The sequence below is a fragment of the Corylus avellana genome, chromosome ca10 (assembly GCF_901000735.1).
Source record: "Corylus avellana chromosome ca10, CavTom2PMs-1.0".
NCBI lineage: Eukaryota > Viridiplantae > Streptophyta > Magnoliopsida > Fagales > Betulaceae > Corylus > Corylus avellana.
In genome coordinates, this window is record NC_081550.1 from 3,343,598 (window position 1) to 3,360,266 (window position 16,669).

The following is a 16,669-nucleotide window of genomic DNA, read 5'->3' on the forward strand; positions in this document are numbered from 1 at the left end:
TCCCTTTGCTGTCATTCCCTTCTCCGCTCTTTTATATCTTATCCCTAACTTTTAATGATTGGGAAATATAATGGAAGCACACTACCACGTAAACTTCCCACCCATTTGAATTGTTTAGTGACGTACCTTTTGCCTTCCATGGACACGACCAAAATAACCCTTTACCTACTGAAAACCAATATCTTAAAGTGCTATAGATAGTAATCAGGATAATCAAGATTTGACAGCATAATTGATAGTGGGTGAGTAACAGGGTTTAAGTAGACTATATATATAGGGGTGCTAATCCAAGAACTAATTTTTACTGTCATATCATCCGGTTGTAATAGTCTAACAAATAGGACTAACTCTAGGCAGAATATTGTCAAAAACACCACATGCGTAGCACCTAGAAATCCTACTAGTTTAAAATAAACTAAAAAGCCACAAGGCGTAAATAAACCAAATCTTATCTCAGATATAATACGACTTTTAACATAAGAGGCATATTCCAGAGAGATTATTTCATCAGAAAATAAAAAATAAAAAAAAAAGTTCGAGTCAAGCCCGACTTCACCAAAATGGTATTATATCATCACCTATCATATACTCACCCATATATAACCACCAAGTAAGTAGAGCATAGTAACAATATAACAAGTCTTTGATCCAGAAGCAACGACCATTACACATCACACTTGCACTCACCCAAATATACTCTTCACCATGTTTCCCACCATCCAACTTGCTGATACCCAGCAACCTTCCCGAATCAAATGGAGCCTATCCAAAGCTTCATAGCAAAGAACTTGTCAAGTAGCATTTACTCTTTATATATATTTATCTGCTGCCAGCTGAAGACAGTAACAGTGTTTTTGACAGCTATACTGTCATAACAGTTGAGTAGAATGGGAGCACATCTATATTCCACCAATTGCCTGAGACGAAATGCCCAAAACCAACAGATGATCGTACTAACACGTTCTATCCATCCCAAGTAACCAGACAAAGCATTTACTTCTTACAAACTTCAAATCATAGTGGATGTTTCATATTTCTTCCTCCAGGCTCAAGAGCTCGATGAAATCTGTACAACATAACAACCAAATGTACAAATAGTATCACATCACTCCCCCCCAAAAAAAAATAAAAAATAAAAAAATTGAAACAAGCATACAGAAACTACTGAAAGAAGATGAATCAAATTAGCCAACAGGGATGGCAATATTATCTGTATTTGGTGAATTCATATCACCTAGCAAAAATGAGATACTTTTTCAAAATCTTTTGGTTCTACGTGACCATAATTGAAGTGGGTATGATAGATAAAGGGCAGTAACAAGTAGAAACATGAAGTGAAGTGAAATTAGCAAGTATCTGCCACACATTATCTTGCCCTTTGACGCATACAAGCAAGCCAACCAATGAAATGATTAATTATAATGTCTGAATATCCCATATAAAACTATTCTTCAAGACTTGGATATCTCTTGAAAAGGTTTCTGCTTTTGAAAGCTCCAAACTCAACGCGGTTGATATGTTAAACAAAATGTCTAGTCATATTGTGTACCACAAGAGCAGCTAGTTAAGTCCGCATCAGGAGTCTATTGATTACTAAGTAATCAATCAGATCAAAGGCTCTAATGAACAGAAGCTGGCCCAGGAACTTGATATTGCTCACGTGCATAAGAGAAAGACCCAATACCTAACCTAAGAGAATCTAGGAATTAAAGGCTACGTGCTAATGCATAACAGATATAAAAGTAACATAACTACTAACACTAAATATCAACCAACTCAAACGTTAATGTGCTTGTTCCCACTGATAATCCGGGATTGAGACTCACCAAAGAAAAACAGATATAGTTGGAACAATGCACAACAGAAACCCAGACAAGAGAAGGAATGATAAAAAGTTAAAAACGGACCTTACCACACAAACAGGAAGCAGTGTAGATACACATTACCAACAGAGACACAAAACACATGCAGAGAAGCATATGTAAATGACGTATGTGCAACTATTTGATATGATAAATACTCACTTGTGTAGTAGCAAGTGCCTGCACGAAAGCCAATGCCACCCATGCTCCAACAAAATCAACATTGTCAAGGCTGCAAAGTTGGAGTTTAAAGTTGGTAGCAAAAGGATGCAGTACATACACCAGAATCATTCTCGAGGACCTGAGGAATGATAGTTTGTTAGGCCAGAACAAGTTTCTCACTATAATAGTCACTTGTAATACCAGTAGAGTAATTGCCAACCATTGAAGTATAGGAAACTTGATCTTACCACCTATACTCTCATTTGACGTCACACGAAGTAACGACCTGTCCAGACAGATTGTCCTGGATATTGATCAGGCAATGGAGTAAAGTGCTGATTTCCATTGATGAGTTGATGCTGATGCTGCTGCTGCAACTGCTGTTCATTGTGTAGATTTAGCTGCTCAAGTGTCTGGTATTCTTGCCAGCCATTTTGTTTTTCCATTGAGAAGGGTATGGTTGGAACTTGTTTTCCAGGAAATGGAAAGCTGACTGTCCCACTAAAGCCATTGCTGATACTGATGGGCTGGGGGTTTGAATAAGATGGGTGATTGACGGAACTATTTGGCCCATTTGGCCCAGGGCTGTTCGTTGATGATGGCAACTGATATCCATCCAACCAGCTATAATCATCCATCAGTGGATTACCACTTACCAAGTCTAAACCAGAAATGGATTCATTCACTTGCTTAGAGCGAACAGGGCTAAAACCAGGGGGAGGCCCAATGTGCCTAACAGGCCGACTAACTGGATTCTTTCGCAAGCCTGCTGGCAATGCTGATGAGGTCTTCACAGCCAAATTGTCAGGCATGGCCCGAGATGATGTAAAAGCAAGAGTCACAGCTTCTGGAGCTTTTGTATAACTGTAAGACATACCACTAGTATTAGCACTGACAGCTTGCTGGATGGAAGCTGAAAGCGCAGGAGTTGATATGCCAAAATCTTGTTCAGATTTCATTATGTGCCCATTCTCCACAAACCTTAGACCTTTCAAGCCATTAGCAAGAAGAGCTTCCTCTTCCACTGACCACTTCGAAGCATGAGATTGAATAGGTTGGAGATGCTGTGGGACCATATTACCAACAGAGGTCGGCACTTGTGAATCCACATCAAGAGCAATCTGCTGCCGGAGATTACCTAGAGGGGCTGAAACAGAACCACCAAGAAATTTAAGATCACCTGCTGAAGCATTTTGACCAGGCTCCAGGCCCTCATACGGGTCCCATTTCAAACCAATCACATCAGTTCTCCTCTCAGCCACTGTTGGCTTAAAAACTATTACCTCGTCCTCCTCTTCTCCTTCCATGTATAGCTCAGGATTTGGCTGCAGGATGCCCAAATTCTTTGTTTTCTCCATCTGATTTTCATACAACATACCATTCGTATTAGGCATGCCTGCATAGGTGGTAGTAAACACGCAATCATCTAAGATTTGAGGCTCAATACCAATAACAAATTTCTTGGCCTTTGAATCAAAATGTATTGTTTCTTGATCGACCCTAACCATATTTGCTAGAGCCTTCCCTGCTGCTAAAATCCTTTTAACACGGGCCAGTTTTTCTTTATTTCCCTCACCTCCAAAGGAGTGCTTCCTCGAAAAATCCAAAATGGTTTGTGCAGGAAGAAGTGGCAAGAATCCTCTTAACTCAAAGTCCTCCCACAAAGCAAGTCGGTTTTCAGTTTCCCCTTCTTCATACCTGGTGTTATTAAAGAAAGTCTCATCTTCACCATCATCAATAGACATCGGCTCATTGGACAAGAGCTTATTCAGGAAAGATATGCAATTTTTCCAAAATTTTGATCTAACACTTTCCTGTTTTTCGTCCGCCTCGCTCCCTGCCGCAACATCAGGACAACACGCCAACCATTCTACAAACACAAGAATGCCAGGCAAGAGGTAACTTGAAGAAAGATAATGCAGCTGCACACATCTCTCCAATATATGCCCCATCAACTCAAAAACTGCAGTAAAGGCATTCTGAAGTAGAACAGCACGTTGTACAATCTCTGAATATGTCTGACCTTCTGTCTCCCTTTTTACATTATGAATTGTGAATATAAGAATGGAGATAAGTCTAACAATGAGAAGTCCATTCTCAATGGCATCAGCACCAAAATTCAGCTCTTCTTCTGGCCCAGAAGACAGAAGCTCACGCAAACCACCACTAACCAACGAGTGAACTTCTGCAAATGTTTCCAGGCTAGAAATATAAAGCCAGAAAACCAAAGAGGAAAGAGAGAGAGAGAGAGAATCAGTCCACAGTGCTTGGTCAATTATATTCCCAAATTAGTAAAGGTTCTAGATGAAATACCTTGTGCGTGTGAAAAGAATGCCATTCAGACGAACAAAACGGATGCAAAAGGATTTATATGTCTCGGGCAAAGTAGATGCTCTCTCCTTAACCTGGCTGCCTTCTGAGTTAGTATCTTTTGATGCAAATTTAGTATCCCCTTTCCCTCTTCCCTTGCCAGTCAACCGCACAGGTGACTCCTTGACCACAGAAGCTTTAACATCCTCAGGCAGTTGAGAGTAACTCTGACGATTCTGCCAAGAATGAAAATAAAAAAATAAAAAAATACAAAAGAGAAGCATATGCTAAGCTAAATACTAAAGGATTTCTCTTATGGGATAAGAAATTATGACTCATGACAGAAGCATAAACTGAAAATAGCTTTTACTTTGGCAAAGACATGACCAAACATATAGGTTGCTTGAGAGTCCACAGCGCCCAACTTCAGTAAAAGTCATCAAACAATTCACTTAACCACCACTTAACATGATCTAAGGAGTTATAATAATACTGCCTGTTTATTTTTTCCATGGGGCAAATAAAGGGAGATTGGTAATAGACTTTGATTATGAAACAATCAGCAATGTGTAATTCAACTGAAGCGTATTTCTTTGATCTATTTTATAGATCAAAGATTGACAATTACATTGAGAAATCTAAGCATTGAAGCAAAAATATCATATTTTCCTGTTTATATACATACATATTTGCAATTAATATATGCATTACATGTATATTTGTAGAGAAATGCTATTTAGTACACTCTTATATGACTGCCATACAACTGGGATGACGTGCCAGTAAAAGTCAACTCCTGTACTAATCCAAAAGGCTGATATTCACTGTCACGACATCCCAATTATATGGCAGGCAATCATATAACAGTCTACCAAATAACATTACTCATATTTTGTAACCTAATTTTAAGACACTATAACTCTGCCTATATCATACTTTGGTCCTATATAATTTCCAAATGGATCTTATATGATGTAAAAGGATCCATGTAAGGAAGCCCATTCAGTTGGGATTAAGGTTTAGTTGAGTTGAGTTCTCAAATTATCCCATATCAAGTTTTTGAATGAGTATTGCCTTCCAACCAAGATAGTGAATTAGATTCCAAACCCACAAACATGCTCATAATTATCCAACTGATGTTACATGATTCACATATTCAAGAACATCAAACAGAAAACGAAAACAGCCCTCATTTCCATCTTTATAAAAAAAGTACTCAGCTTTCATAGTTCCATAATAAGAGAAGCATTTCATACACTAAATCAGTATCTAATCTAAAAGACTAATAAATCAGATGAAAAATGTATAACAGCAAGCTGTTGAGTCTACAAAACACAACATAATTGTATGCAGATAAGATTAAAAAAACATATGATAAACCAGCAGACATACAATACCACACTCCGCGAACAAGCCTCATCTCAGGTTTATCATATATATTTCCCTGACAAACAAATTCAAACATTATACCTTCTCAAACGCAACAATCAAGTTATCTCTCGCAGTTGGAAAGGGACTATTCACTGCCAGACTCCGAAAATATCGATAAACAGCCACCAGCTCATCCCCAGAATATGAAGCCAATATGGCAAGCTGAGATAATAACCGAGAGAATTTGTCACAATGACAGATCAAAATCACAATATAACTTAAAATCCACCATATACAGAGAATAGATTTGGAAAACATAAAAATAAAGAGAAAAACCTGATGATGGGGATTCCCACTTGATGGCCAAAGAGATGCAGCCTCCAAGTAGTAACTTGAAGCTGCCGCAAACTCCCGACTTTTGGAGTCACCCTCCCCATATAATCCTTTGTAACGTGCAAGGTCACCCAAGTATATCAAACAACGATGACAAGATATCAGACCTTTCTTCATTTCAGCAGATTTCTTCCCATCTTTCTCTGTAACAATTTGGTTCTCTGTATCCTCAGAGAAATAACCACCCAAAGGGAGCCCATACTTCGCTCTGATTTTTAGAATGAGATCATGGTAAAACCCAGTTGCCTCTGAAAGAAAGGTTTTGAATTGCAGTCTTATTTTTGTAACTCGATCAGGTCGTGTAGGGCCCTTCACACCCTGAGATGTGTTTGAACCTGCAGAAGTTAGAGCAGCACTGAAGTGTGCTCTCAATTCCTCAATTCGCTTGTAATGCAACTGCCATAGAGCATATTCAATGTTGTGCTGCTCAGTGAAAGCATGATCCTCAAGAATTATCGCTTCATAATTCTCACGCATCTGTTGCCAGGCATTGGGGTCTGATGGGACTCGTGCCTGGGCTGACCTCCGACGCCTATTCTCCAATTCCATGTTCTGCACAACAGACATGATCTTAAAAAATAGATATTTAGGGGAAAAATATAGATATTAGACACACACGCAGGCACGCACATACACACACACGGAGAGAGAGAGAGAGAGAGAGGGTGTCCTACAAGTGAAAATTCCAACGAAATTTTTACTACCACAAACTAGTTTAGCTTAATGGACAAGCCAAGCCCCATAACTAGAATGAAAAAGCCCAATTTTAATGAGGAAAAAAATAAATACCTTCTCATAAAGGCGTTGGGCACGCTCCCTTGAAGAAGGAGCAGACATTTTATCCATCTGTACAATCATCATCCATTTAATATGCTATCCTACTTCAAACAGCATTAATCTGCAGAATATTTACAGGCGCGCAATCATCAATCTAAAGATGAACAAGAAAATACTACAGCTTTTCAATAAAAAGAAGATTAAAGAAAGTGAAGAACAGTCACATGTGAAACAATCCACACCAAACCAAATACAGCAAAACAGATTCTCACTAGCTGACAACATCCATGACAAACAAAATCAAATTTTTTAACTTTTCCTCATTTAGAGGTACAGAGCATTTGGATTCAGAGAAGTGAATGGAACAGAAGCAAGACAGGTAACATATTTAATCACTTCTCATGTTTGGATATTGTAATGAGGACAAAATTAAAAGGAGAGGAAAGGAAAAGGCCCCAATATAATTCCACCCAAAATTGGTTGGATTTGGTGAGCCATATACAACAATTAAAGCATATTGTGCAAATTAATTATAACAAAGCTTCGCAGACTGAGCTTGCTTGGTAAAGTTTTTGAAAAGTGTTTTGAATTTTAAAAAGTTTTTCTGAAAGAATGAAAATTTAGAAGTATTTTCGGTGGGAGCCACATTTGAAAGTGTTGTCTGTGGAGTACATAAAAAATCTATTTAGTAAACTGAAAAGTGTTTTTGAAAAGCGAAAAACAACTGAGAATTATTTTCAAAAATGCCAAAAAACAAAAACAGAATTGGTCCTAATGTGGCCGCCGCCACATGTCATCTGTGAGGGATGGAGTCTAACAATGAGAAGTGGTTGGGTTTTGGATTTTGAAAAGAGTTTCTGAAGAAGTAAAAACTGAGAAGTGTTTTTGGTGGGAGCCACATTTGAAAAGTGTAGTTTGTAGGGTTCATAAAAAATTCTACTAAACTAAGAAGTGTTTGTGAAAAGCAAAAAACTAAGTATTTTTTAAGTAATCGAAATATTATTAAAGAGTAATGCTACACACACTCTCACTCCTCCACTCGACTCTCACAGTCTCTGACGTAGCTTTTAAAATCACCATTGGAGTTATGATAGATTATTATTGAATTTTCATCCAATGATAATTGTAAAAGCCACGTAAAGGAGTATAGAAGTGGGAGTGTGTAACATTACTCATCATTATAAGCGTAAGTTGCCCAAAGTACATAGGAATTATGCAAGAGAAGCCACCTAACTAGTAGAGGCAAAAAAAGGAAGGAAATCACGATAACTAATCACCAAAGGATAAACATAAGCAAGTGTCCAAAGAAAAAATATTTTGAAAAGTAGAGACTTAATCTCCTCCAAAGTCCTCTCACAGTCCTCAAAACTTATATTATTTATTTTCTTCCATGGACACGAAAAAAAGCACGAAGACACCACCTTCCACACAGCAGCATCCCAAGTGTTGCCAGCATAAAAATCAACTGCTCGTCTAGGCATGAACCAAGACAACCCAAATCAAGTCCAAATTGCACAAGCAACCTCACAATGAAGCAGAATATATTCCAAAAACTCCCCATCCCTTCTACATAAACATTACCACTCAACCACAATAACGTGATGCTTACAGACATAAGTATTTTCAACAAAAAAGCAAAAAAAAAATTTGGGCCTAGTGGGGACTGGCCTCCAAGGGTGGCCGCCACTTGGCAACTGTGGTTGTCACCATGTAGATTTGGTGGCAAACACCATGGTGTCTGGCTGTCTGCCATCCAAATCAGCAGCCACAAAGGCGGCTAACAAGAAAATCTGAAGGCCACCATGGAACTGCCACACAGATCCAGCGGCCCCCTCTCATGGACGCTAGTCTCTACTTTTTTGAAATATATATATATATATAGGTACAAGACAGCCTACATTCCTGGAAAAAATGAGCATGTGTTTTCAATATTTCTACATGAAGGTGTGGAAGTTTTCTAAAAAGTGTTTTGTGGTTTGTTTAGAAAAGTGGTTAGTGGTGGGGCCACATACTATTGTTTGAGAAATGCTTTTCAATGTTTGAAAAGTGAAAACATTTTTCAACAAACAGGGCCTCTATTTTTTTCCGACAATTCTCTACTTTTCCATCCATGACCGAAACAAAAATGATGATACAAACTTCACTTCATTTCTCATTAATCCTCTTCTCGTCGGTTCATTTCTCTCTGACTAAAATGCCAAATCATGCTAACAATTCCTTCTACACAATGATTAATCAGATCACAATCATTAAACTAAAGGCAGGCTCATAATCAGATCATCTTGCCTGAAATTTCTAAACGAGAAGATAGAATCAGGAGGGAAATTGGACTTATCAACAGTAACAAAGCAGAAAAATATAACCACCCCGCCCCCCAACCCAAAAAAAAAAAAAAAAAGGTTCTCGAGATCTACTTATTGTTGAGGAGATATCATTAAAAATAATATCAATGGAAATTCAAATAAAAATAGTTAACATATGACCACTAATTTCTGATCCTTGTATATGCAAAAACGAAGCCATATCTAACATTCAGAACAACAGAAGACCAGTTAAAGAACTCTAATAGCAATATGACTACAACTGCACCATAGAGATTTTCTGTCATTTCTTCTCAACCTAAAAACCCCAGACATGAAAAACAAAATCTTAAAACAAACCCCCAATTCTATGTAGTATCAAATGCAACTACCCAAACCTGTAAACATCATCTTCCACAATTTTGCACAAACCCTCCGTTTGGCTGCTGAGAAGATGTGAGAAAAGAAAAGAAAAGAAACGAAAAAGAAAAACCCTAGAATTTACAATTTCTGTCACCTGAACCCCGAGACAACTATTCTGATCCCCAACCAAAAAAAGCCTGAAACAATGTTCGACTAAATTAGACAAATTTATATTTCCATATTTTTCCGCTTTCCTTCACTGTTTCCTCGACTTTCTCGGCATTTAAACGTAGGCTAAAATAGTAAAAGAATCCCAAGAAAACATATTTAAAAAAAAAAAAAAAAAAAGGCCCTCACTGATCAAAAAAATGGAAATTTTTACCAAGGAAAGACAATCAGAAAAATTAAAAATAAGAGAAAGAAAACCAGATCCAATACATCCAGAAACGGTGCAACAATTAAACGAATCAGCTCCAAATTTGCCAAAAACAACACAATAATACGAAATCCCAAAAAAAAAATAACAATAAACAAAATAAATAACTAACCTCGCGAATCGGATCCAGGGAGCAAAATATCTCGGATCAGAGCATCGTATTGTGAAGAGAACGAAAGTCTTCGTTAGGGTTAGAAAGAGAGAAAGAAGAGAGAGAGGTGGTGTGGTGTTTGGTATTAGGGTCGAATAGGGGATGAGGTTAGAATTTCAACGATGTGCGTTCTCTTTTCCTCTTTTATACAGTATACAAACCCGGGGTTTGCATCCAAGGCCGCGATCGATAAAACGACACCGTTCCCTTTGCACATCTTTCTTTGCCTTTTTCTGTTTTTTTACTTGACCTTTTATTTTTCGTATTTCCGTTTTTCGTTTTGTTTTGTTTATTTTCAGGCGCCGGTGAACGTTGTTCACGCTCCCGATAGTTTTGCTTTCGGCGGCTATTGGTTGAACGGCGCCGTTTTATTAGACTAATCTCCTTTTCTTTAATCCTTATGTTAATTTACTTGGAATTGTATTTTTATCTTCTGCTTTTTTTCTTGCCTGATGGAAAAAAGTTCATTATCTCAAATTTCCTTTTTAATTCATTATATTAAATTAGATTAATAATACTCTTCACATTTATTTCACACCTGACGTACTTTAAGATGTTCTCCTTTTGTTTTTGTTTTTTTTAAGTGGTTAACATGAAAATTACTTAAAATAATATGAGATGGAGTTGGTAAATAGGTGTAAATAGTAGCATTATTCATTAAATTGACACATGTCCAAACTGCATTTAATTATAGCATGCTTTTTACGAACTAATTAAAATGCATATGTATACATATTAGTTTAATAGACTCTTTTTTTTTTCTTTTTTCTTTTTTCTTTTTTGAAAAACCACTTAAAACGCGATATATATCAGATGGGGCTGATAAAGAAAACTTTGTCTCCGTCTATTCCTCATTTACATTTTTATTTATTTATTTGGGAGTAAAAAAGATGTAGAAAAAAACTTTTGAAATGCAACTTCTCTTTATTGGGTTCTCTTTTTCTTTCTTTCTGAGCAATTTCCTCTGTTGTTTATTGAGTCATTAGACTCTGTTTTTTTTTGTTTGTTAATTACCAATCCTAGCTCCAACTAATTATCATATATGTTTTGTCCTTCAATATAGCAAAGTGAAAAGTGGTCCTTGACACAAAGAGACAGAAATATTAATGTCTTTTTGTTGGGGGTATGTCTCACGGGTCTCAATCTTTTTTATTCATAAAGGTATTACTTGAGAACTCATCAAACTCCATAGAGAATAACAAAAAGGTGGGATATATTCATCACTTTTGTGTACGATTAGTTAGATAAACCTAATTTTTTCAACCAAAAAAAAAAGAAATTCAACTTATCAACTCTATTAGTTGAAGTGAAAACTAATAGTTACAAACTTTTTCTAAAAGATATATAAATTTGGTTATATTTTTACTCAGACATCCTATAATCATTGTGCATAATGTATTAAATTGATTTGGTCTGGTTGTGAATGTGAACGTTATCATGACTTTTGGGTTGAGGGAAATGAGTTTTGCCTTGAGGTTATCTGCCCTCAATGCCTACGAATAAGAGCTACCTATGCATTGGTTTGACTTTGTTTGACTCAGATATGTTGTTTAATTTGAAAATTAGTCAAAAATTAGCAGATTTTGTTTGAGTCTGAAATGTAATACGTCATCTTTGACACTTGTAACTTCGTAACTTCGATTATGATTGTTTCAAAACTTTGCTATGTGTTGTTTGAGCTTTATGCTTGTTTATGAGTGAATGAGATTGAACTTTTTCAAAAAATAATGTAAAATTATAGTTTAATTAATTTAAAATAATCAATTGGATTGATTCATCTTTAGCCTAATGTTTTATAATGGATATAATTCATTCAATTCTTATTATGAAAAGGTGTTGAGATTTTATTGGACTAATAAATGTAGAGCCATAAAAGAAATTAACACACTCCTGAATCAATTTGGTTAAAAGAGCACGATCAAATTCAAAACCATACTTAATAATTAATATAGAGTATTCTAGAATTTTGTTTTTCATTAATATTTGACAGCATTCTCCGAGAGGCTTTACAGCTATTCCCATACTTTTTAGTAATTTTACTACTTCACATAATAATTTCCTTAAAAAATAAAAAATAAAATAAAAAGGTGGTTGTTGCATACGCTCCGCACAAGAGACTATGTCTACTCAGCTCAAGTACTCTTCTGAATAAATAAATTAAAAAAAAAATCAAGGACTCCTCTGACTCAGTTGTGGAGTATTGAGTGGGTCCACGCGATATGATTCAGACATGCATCGCTGAAAACCGTGGCTCTTACTCAATTGGCTAGTTGTTTGTAATCCGTGGGCTACTGCGATCAGAACCGTTCAAAATTATTAGTTGGACAGTTAGGATTGTCTAGTTAGGAGGATGTTGTAATCATTCCCATTAAGAGTATTTTTATTAGGTTCTTATTCTTCTTGCCCAACGAAAAAGGAAAAAATCATTTGAATTTGTGTTTATTCTTGGTATTCACAGTAGATTGTAGTGATGGTTGTTTTCTTAATTTTGACAAAGACTCTGATTTGAGAGTCTCTTGACAATGAAGGAGGGCAAGAACCTACTCGGAAATTTCAAATTATCATGAATATGGACTTGACTTTTGCGTGTAAAAGTTGAAAGTAGTGGGTTAATATATATATATATATATATATATATATATATATATATATATATATATGTTTTTCATTCTATTAAATTGATATGATTTTAAAATATGTGTATTTTGGAAAATGCATTTTTAAAAAAGTTCTATGAATAATGGTTAATTTAATAGATTAAATTAAAATAAATTTCTTCTAACCCATTTTGAAGGAAAAACTTTATCTTAAAAGAATATTTATGAACTCTAATGGCAAAAACCAAAAAAAACAAACATCATCACCCTTTTTAGTTCGGCCGTAGTTTATTGGCTCACCTACTCCCTATCTTTTGGTCTCCATAGTTGGTACTTCACTTTTGTCTATGAAAATCTTTAGATCCATATCTAGTGTCCTCTTTGTCTTTATCGTCGGGTACCTCCCTTGTTAGACATTGTTGTGGTGCTTATCTTCGGTGGCTCTAGTCCAGCCAGGCAACCACTACCATTACTCCCTTCTTTGTTGTAGTTGTCAAGTTTGCTTGTTGTTTCATGTAGTTTCTCCTCCGGATTACCTCTAAAAATAGCGCAATTTTACACGGTCCATTTTTGGTCAATGGATCGAGCCATTCATTTGGCCAATCTCAATAGATCTTAATTGTTGTAATAATTAAGGTCTGTGTTGGGCTCCAAAGCAAGTTCATACCAGAAAGCTACAATGCAGGTATTTTGAGAATTAATGACGCAGCACCAGCCACCAAGAACAAAAGCAACAGGTTTTAAGAAGAATAATAATAGAAAGAAACAGAGCAAATGGACAATGGCATCTCACCAAAGTCTATAGAACTCTCATCTCCAAGGGAAACCAAATTAGATGCAAATTCTTCATTGCCATATAATAACTGTTTTAGTTTATTTTGATGAGATAATAATAACGATAATAGCTTAGAGATAAAATATCAATCCAACAGAAAGGTGAAATGATAAAATAATAGCTATCTACATAAGTGGCTTGACTTCTCCCTATATGCATCTTTCTTGACAGTTATACATCTTCCTTGACAGTTGGTTAGTTGATAGTTTATGACACTGTCAAATGTCAATTACCCCCGACTGAAAAGAATTCGTCTCCAACACATGTCGTGCTTGGTACAATTCATAAATAACAAGGTCTAAACGTTGAATCTCTTCAACTTTTAGGCAACAACAATCAGAAAGTGGTCGATTTTTCCACATACATACACATATACAATATAAGAGTTCACATCTTTACATTTCAACATAGAGTGCATATATTATATACGGATTGAGGTAAGAAAAGTCTAAAGGAGGTTCACATATTCAAATTTTAGAGAGCACAATGATTTGCGAGAACTTCATAACAAATAGGGGGCTAGAAAATGAGAATGACCAATACTTTTTTAAGACAATCAGCTTCAATTCAATATCATGTGAAGTATGAATTAATTTTTCTGAAACTTCCAACTTCTCCATCTCACATTGCTTAGCCACCCAAAATCAATCAAAGGCTGCCCAAACTGTAGCTTCACAAGGTGGCTTCTATAAGGTATTAGTATATTCTTGAGACCTGCCACTCATGGAGACACAACACAACCATCAGAACAATAAATAGCATAAAAAAACCAAAAAAGGCAAAGTGATGGGTTCTGTTTGGTAATGATTTTTAGAGGGTGTTTTGATGTAACATAAAGATGAAAGTAGTTTTGAGTGTTTTGCGTTGTTCGTTAACACTTTTGTTTTGAAAAAGAGAAGAAAACTATGTCATGTATTTCGTCATAAGGCAATGCAAACAGGTTGTGATGCAATGAATACCTGAAATGCACATCATCTTATAAAGAAAAGCAATCTCAGCATCTCCTTTTGTACTCATATGAGGCTTCTCCAAGCACTCAAGAAACGCTAAGTCAGCCTTCAGCAGCTCGGCCTGATCATGACTATCATAACCAATATCGTGGCAGTAGCAGCAGAAGTCCAGCCAATCAATTGGCCGCTTGTCCCAAATTAGAGACCCCCCATCTTTCCCGCTTGACCAATTAGGTCCACAATAATGCCCATAACGTGGGAATAACTGAGAAAGAAATGCTCTTGCGCCTGTATGCCATGGAACCTTAGAGACATATGGTTTGAAGCGCAATGGCACAACCTTTCCATCATTGTCAACAACCCCAACAGATTGCGCTCTTCTCCTTAATCCTCTATTAATAGTAGCTGGTCTTCCAATTTTCTCTCCAGAATTGATTGCCCATGGCAAAAATGAAAGCAGGGACCATCCCCACAACTTGATACCCAAAAAAGCTTTTTCTTTAGGTTTTTCAATAAGGGTGCTCCTGGAATTAAGGGTTGTCAACAAATCATTGTTTGGCTGGGCCCTAAGCCATGGGAGACCACCAGGAAAGTTGAAATTCATCCTCGAGAAATTCAACAAGTCATCAAATTGTAAAATCCAACCACCACACAATTACAGATGCAGTTAACCTGCCACCAAAATCGCAAGGCCATATCAAGAGAATGGGTCAAGAAATAAGCAAAAACCAACAATAAGCAAAAACCAACATATTTTCTTGGTTTACTACACACCATGAAAACCAATCCTAATTACAGACACAGTTAAGCGAACATCAGTATTTGACAATATATTTCTTGAACAGGTTGTTTCTCGAAGCTGTGCTTGGTTGCCGAGAAAACATCGGAGACAAAAAGCGCAAAAATGAAGAACTCGAAACTTCAATTTTCCACGGTTCAGGACGGAAATTGCAACTAAAACTAACAAATATGAATTTTACATGCTTTAAACTTAAATCAACAGAAAAAATGAAACTAAAAAATTGTCTTCTTTTACTTTGCAGCATTTTCTCGGAGATCAAACAGACCAAACATGATAAATAAGGATCGTATGTAAGGAAATATTACGCGAAACATACAAACAAATAAGAAAAGGAGGATTCAGAGAAACACTGACAACAAATCACAAACGGGAAATCACCATATTTGGGGAAAACTTACGTGTTATAGTTCATCGACTTTTGGGCTGTGAAAGTAGTCCACAAGAATGAGTCGAAAGAAGAGAGGCAAAGTGCAGAGAGAGAGAGAGATTCACTCCGGAGAGAAGTCTCACGCAATTTTCTCCTTTTTTTTCGTTTTATCTTAATTTTTTTTTTTAAAGAAAGCCACATCACCATTCTTTATATCTTTTTTTTTCAAAAAATAAAATAAAATAAACTAGAAGTGGGCCACGGGGAGGGGCCCACCCCGCCCATCACTGCGAGGTGTCCATCCGTTGGAGGAGCTCGAAACAAAAGCCCTAAATCGACGAATGAGATATTGGGCAATAAGAAGCAACTATCTTTGCATGGCTGCCCTCATTTACCTCAGAGACCGCGGACTAGAGATGTGGCCTGGCCTAACAGGCTTATTGGGCCCTTGTCAACTGAAGCCCATCTAAAATCTTAGGTAATAAAATATATAAAATAAGAAATAAAAAAGAAAAAAGAAAAGGAGGAAAATATCAAAAATACCTTTCAAATAAATCTACAATATAGAATGTATAACATTGCACAACACTTGGTAACCACTTAAACATTTATATAATATCTCAATTTTCTTTTCTTTTCTTTTTTAAAGCGAGTAAAAAAATCTCCTCCTCCCTTTTTTGACCAAACAAAATAACAGATAATCACTTGCACCACATTTGTTGGTTTTGTTAGTTAAACTGTGCTTGTTTCGACCTAAAACATTTTTTCAAGTGTTAATAGTCTCTCTTTCAAGGCCTTTCTCTGCCACCATGACGGGGACACTGATGTTGATGAACGATGATGTTGTCAACTCGAGCACCCCCAAAGGGTCTGGTCCCTCGAGGGGGGGTTTTGAGCATAGAGTGCACCATTTTCACGATGCCATCAGTCCATGCATAGAGGCGGTAATGGCAGCATTTATCTAAGCGTGCTTGTGGTTTTTTGGTGGGGGGT

The 16,669-nt window shown here is 36.5% G+C and overlaps 2 protein-coding genes across 3 annotated transcripts; both read right to left on the bottom strand.

Moving 5' to 3' along the window:
• Nucleotides 1-437: 437 nt before the first annotated feature.
• On the bottom strand, nt 438-10,251 carry LOC132163378 (nonsense-mediated mRNA decay factor SMG7). 2 transcript variants are annotated; one of them, XM_059573641.1, is made up of 8 exons: nt 10,087-10,251; nt 6,888-6,944; nt 6,042-6,650; nt 5,805-5,927; nt 4,338-4,570; nt 2,273-4,226; nt 2,025-2,163; nt 438-1,066 (listed from the first exon to the last, which is right to left on the bottom strand). In XM_059573641.1, exons 2-6 carry the CDS (start codon nt 6,942-6,944, stop codon nt 2,294-2,296), a joined length of 2,955 nt encoding a protein of 984 aa, XP_059429624.1. In that variant the 5' UTR covers nt 10,087-10,251; the 3' UTR covers nt 438-1,066; nt 2,025-2,163; nt 2,273-2,293. The 2 variants fall into 2 exon arrangements, with proteins under 2 accessions (XP_059429624.1, XP_059429623.1); XM_059573640.1 differs by having other exon boundaries at nt 6,888-6,996.
• Nucleotides 10,252-13,797: 3,546 nt separating this feature from the next.
• On the bottom strand, nt 13,798-15,815 carry LOC132164158 (uncharacterized). Its single transcript, XM_059574594.1, has 3 exons — nt 15,708-15,815; nt 14,517-15,179; nt 13,798-14,271 (listed from the first exon to the last, which is right to left on the bottom strand). The coding sequence occupies exons 2-3, from the start codon at nt 15,109-15,111 to the stop codon at nt 14,147-14,149; spliced, it is 720 nt and encodes a 239-aa protein (XP_059430577.1). The 5' UTR covers nt 15,112-15,179; nt 15,708-15,815; the 3' UTR covers nt 13,798-14,146.
• Nucleotides 15,816-16,669: the final 854 nt, after the last annotated feature.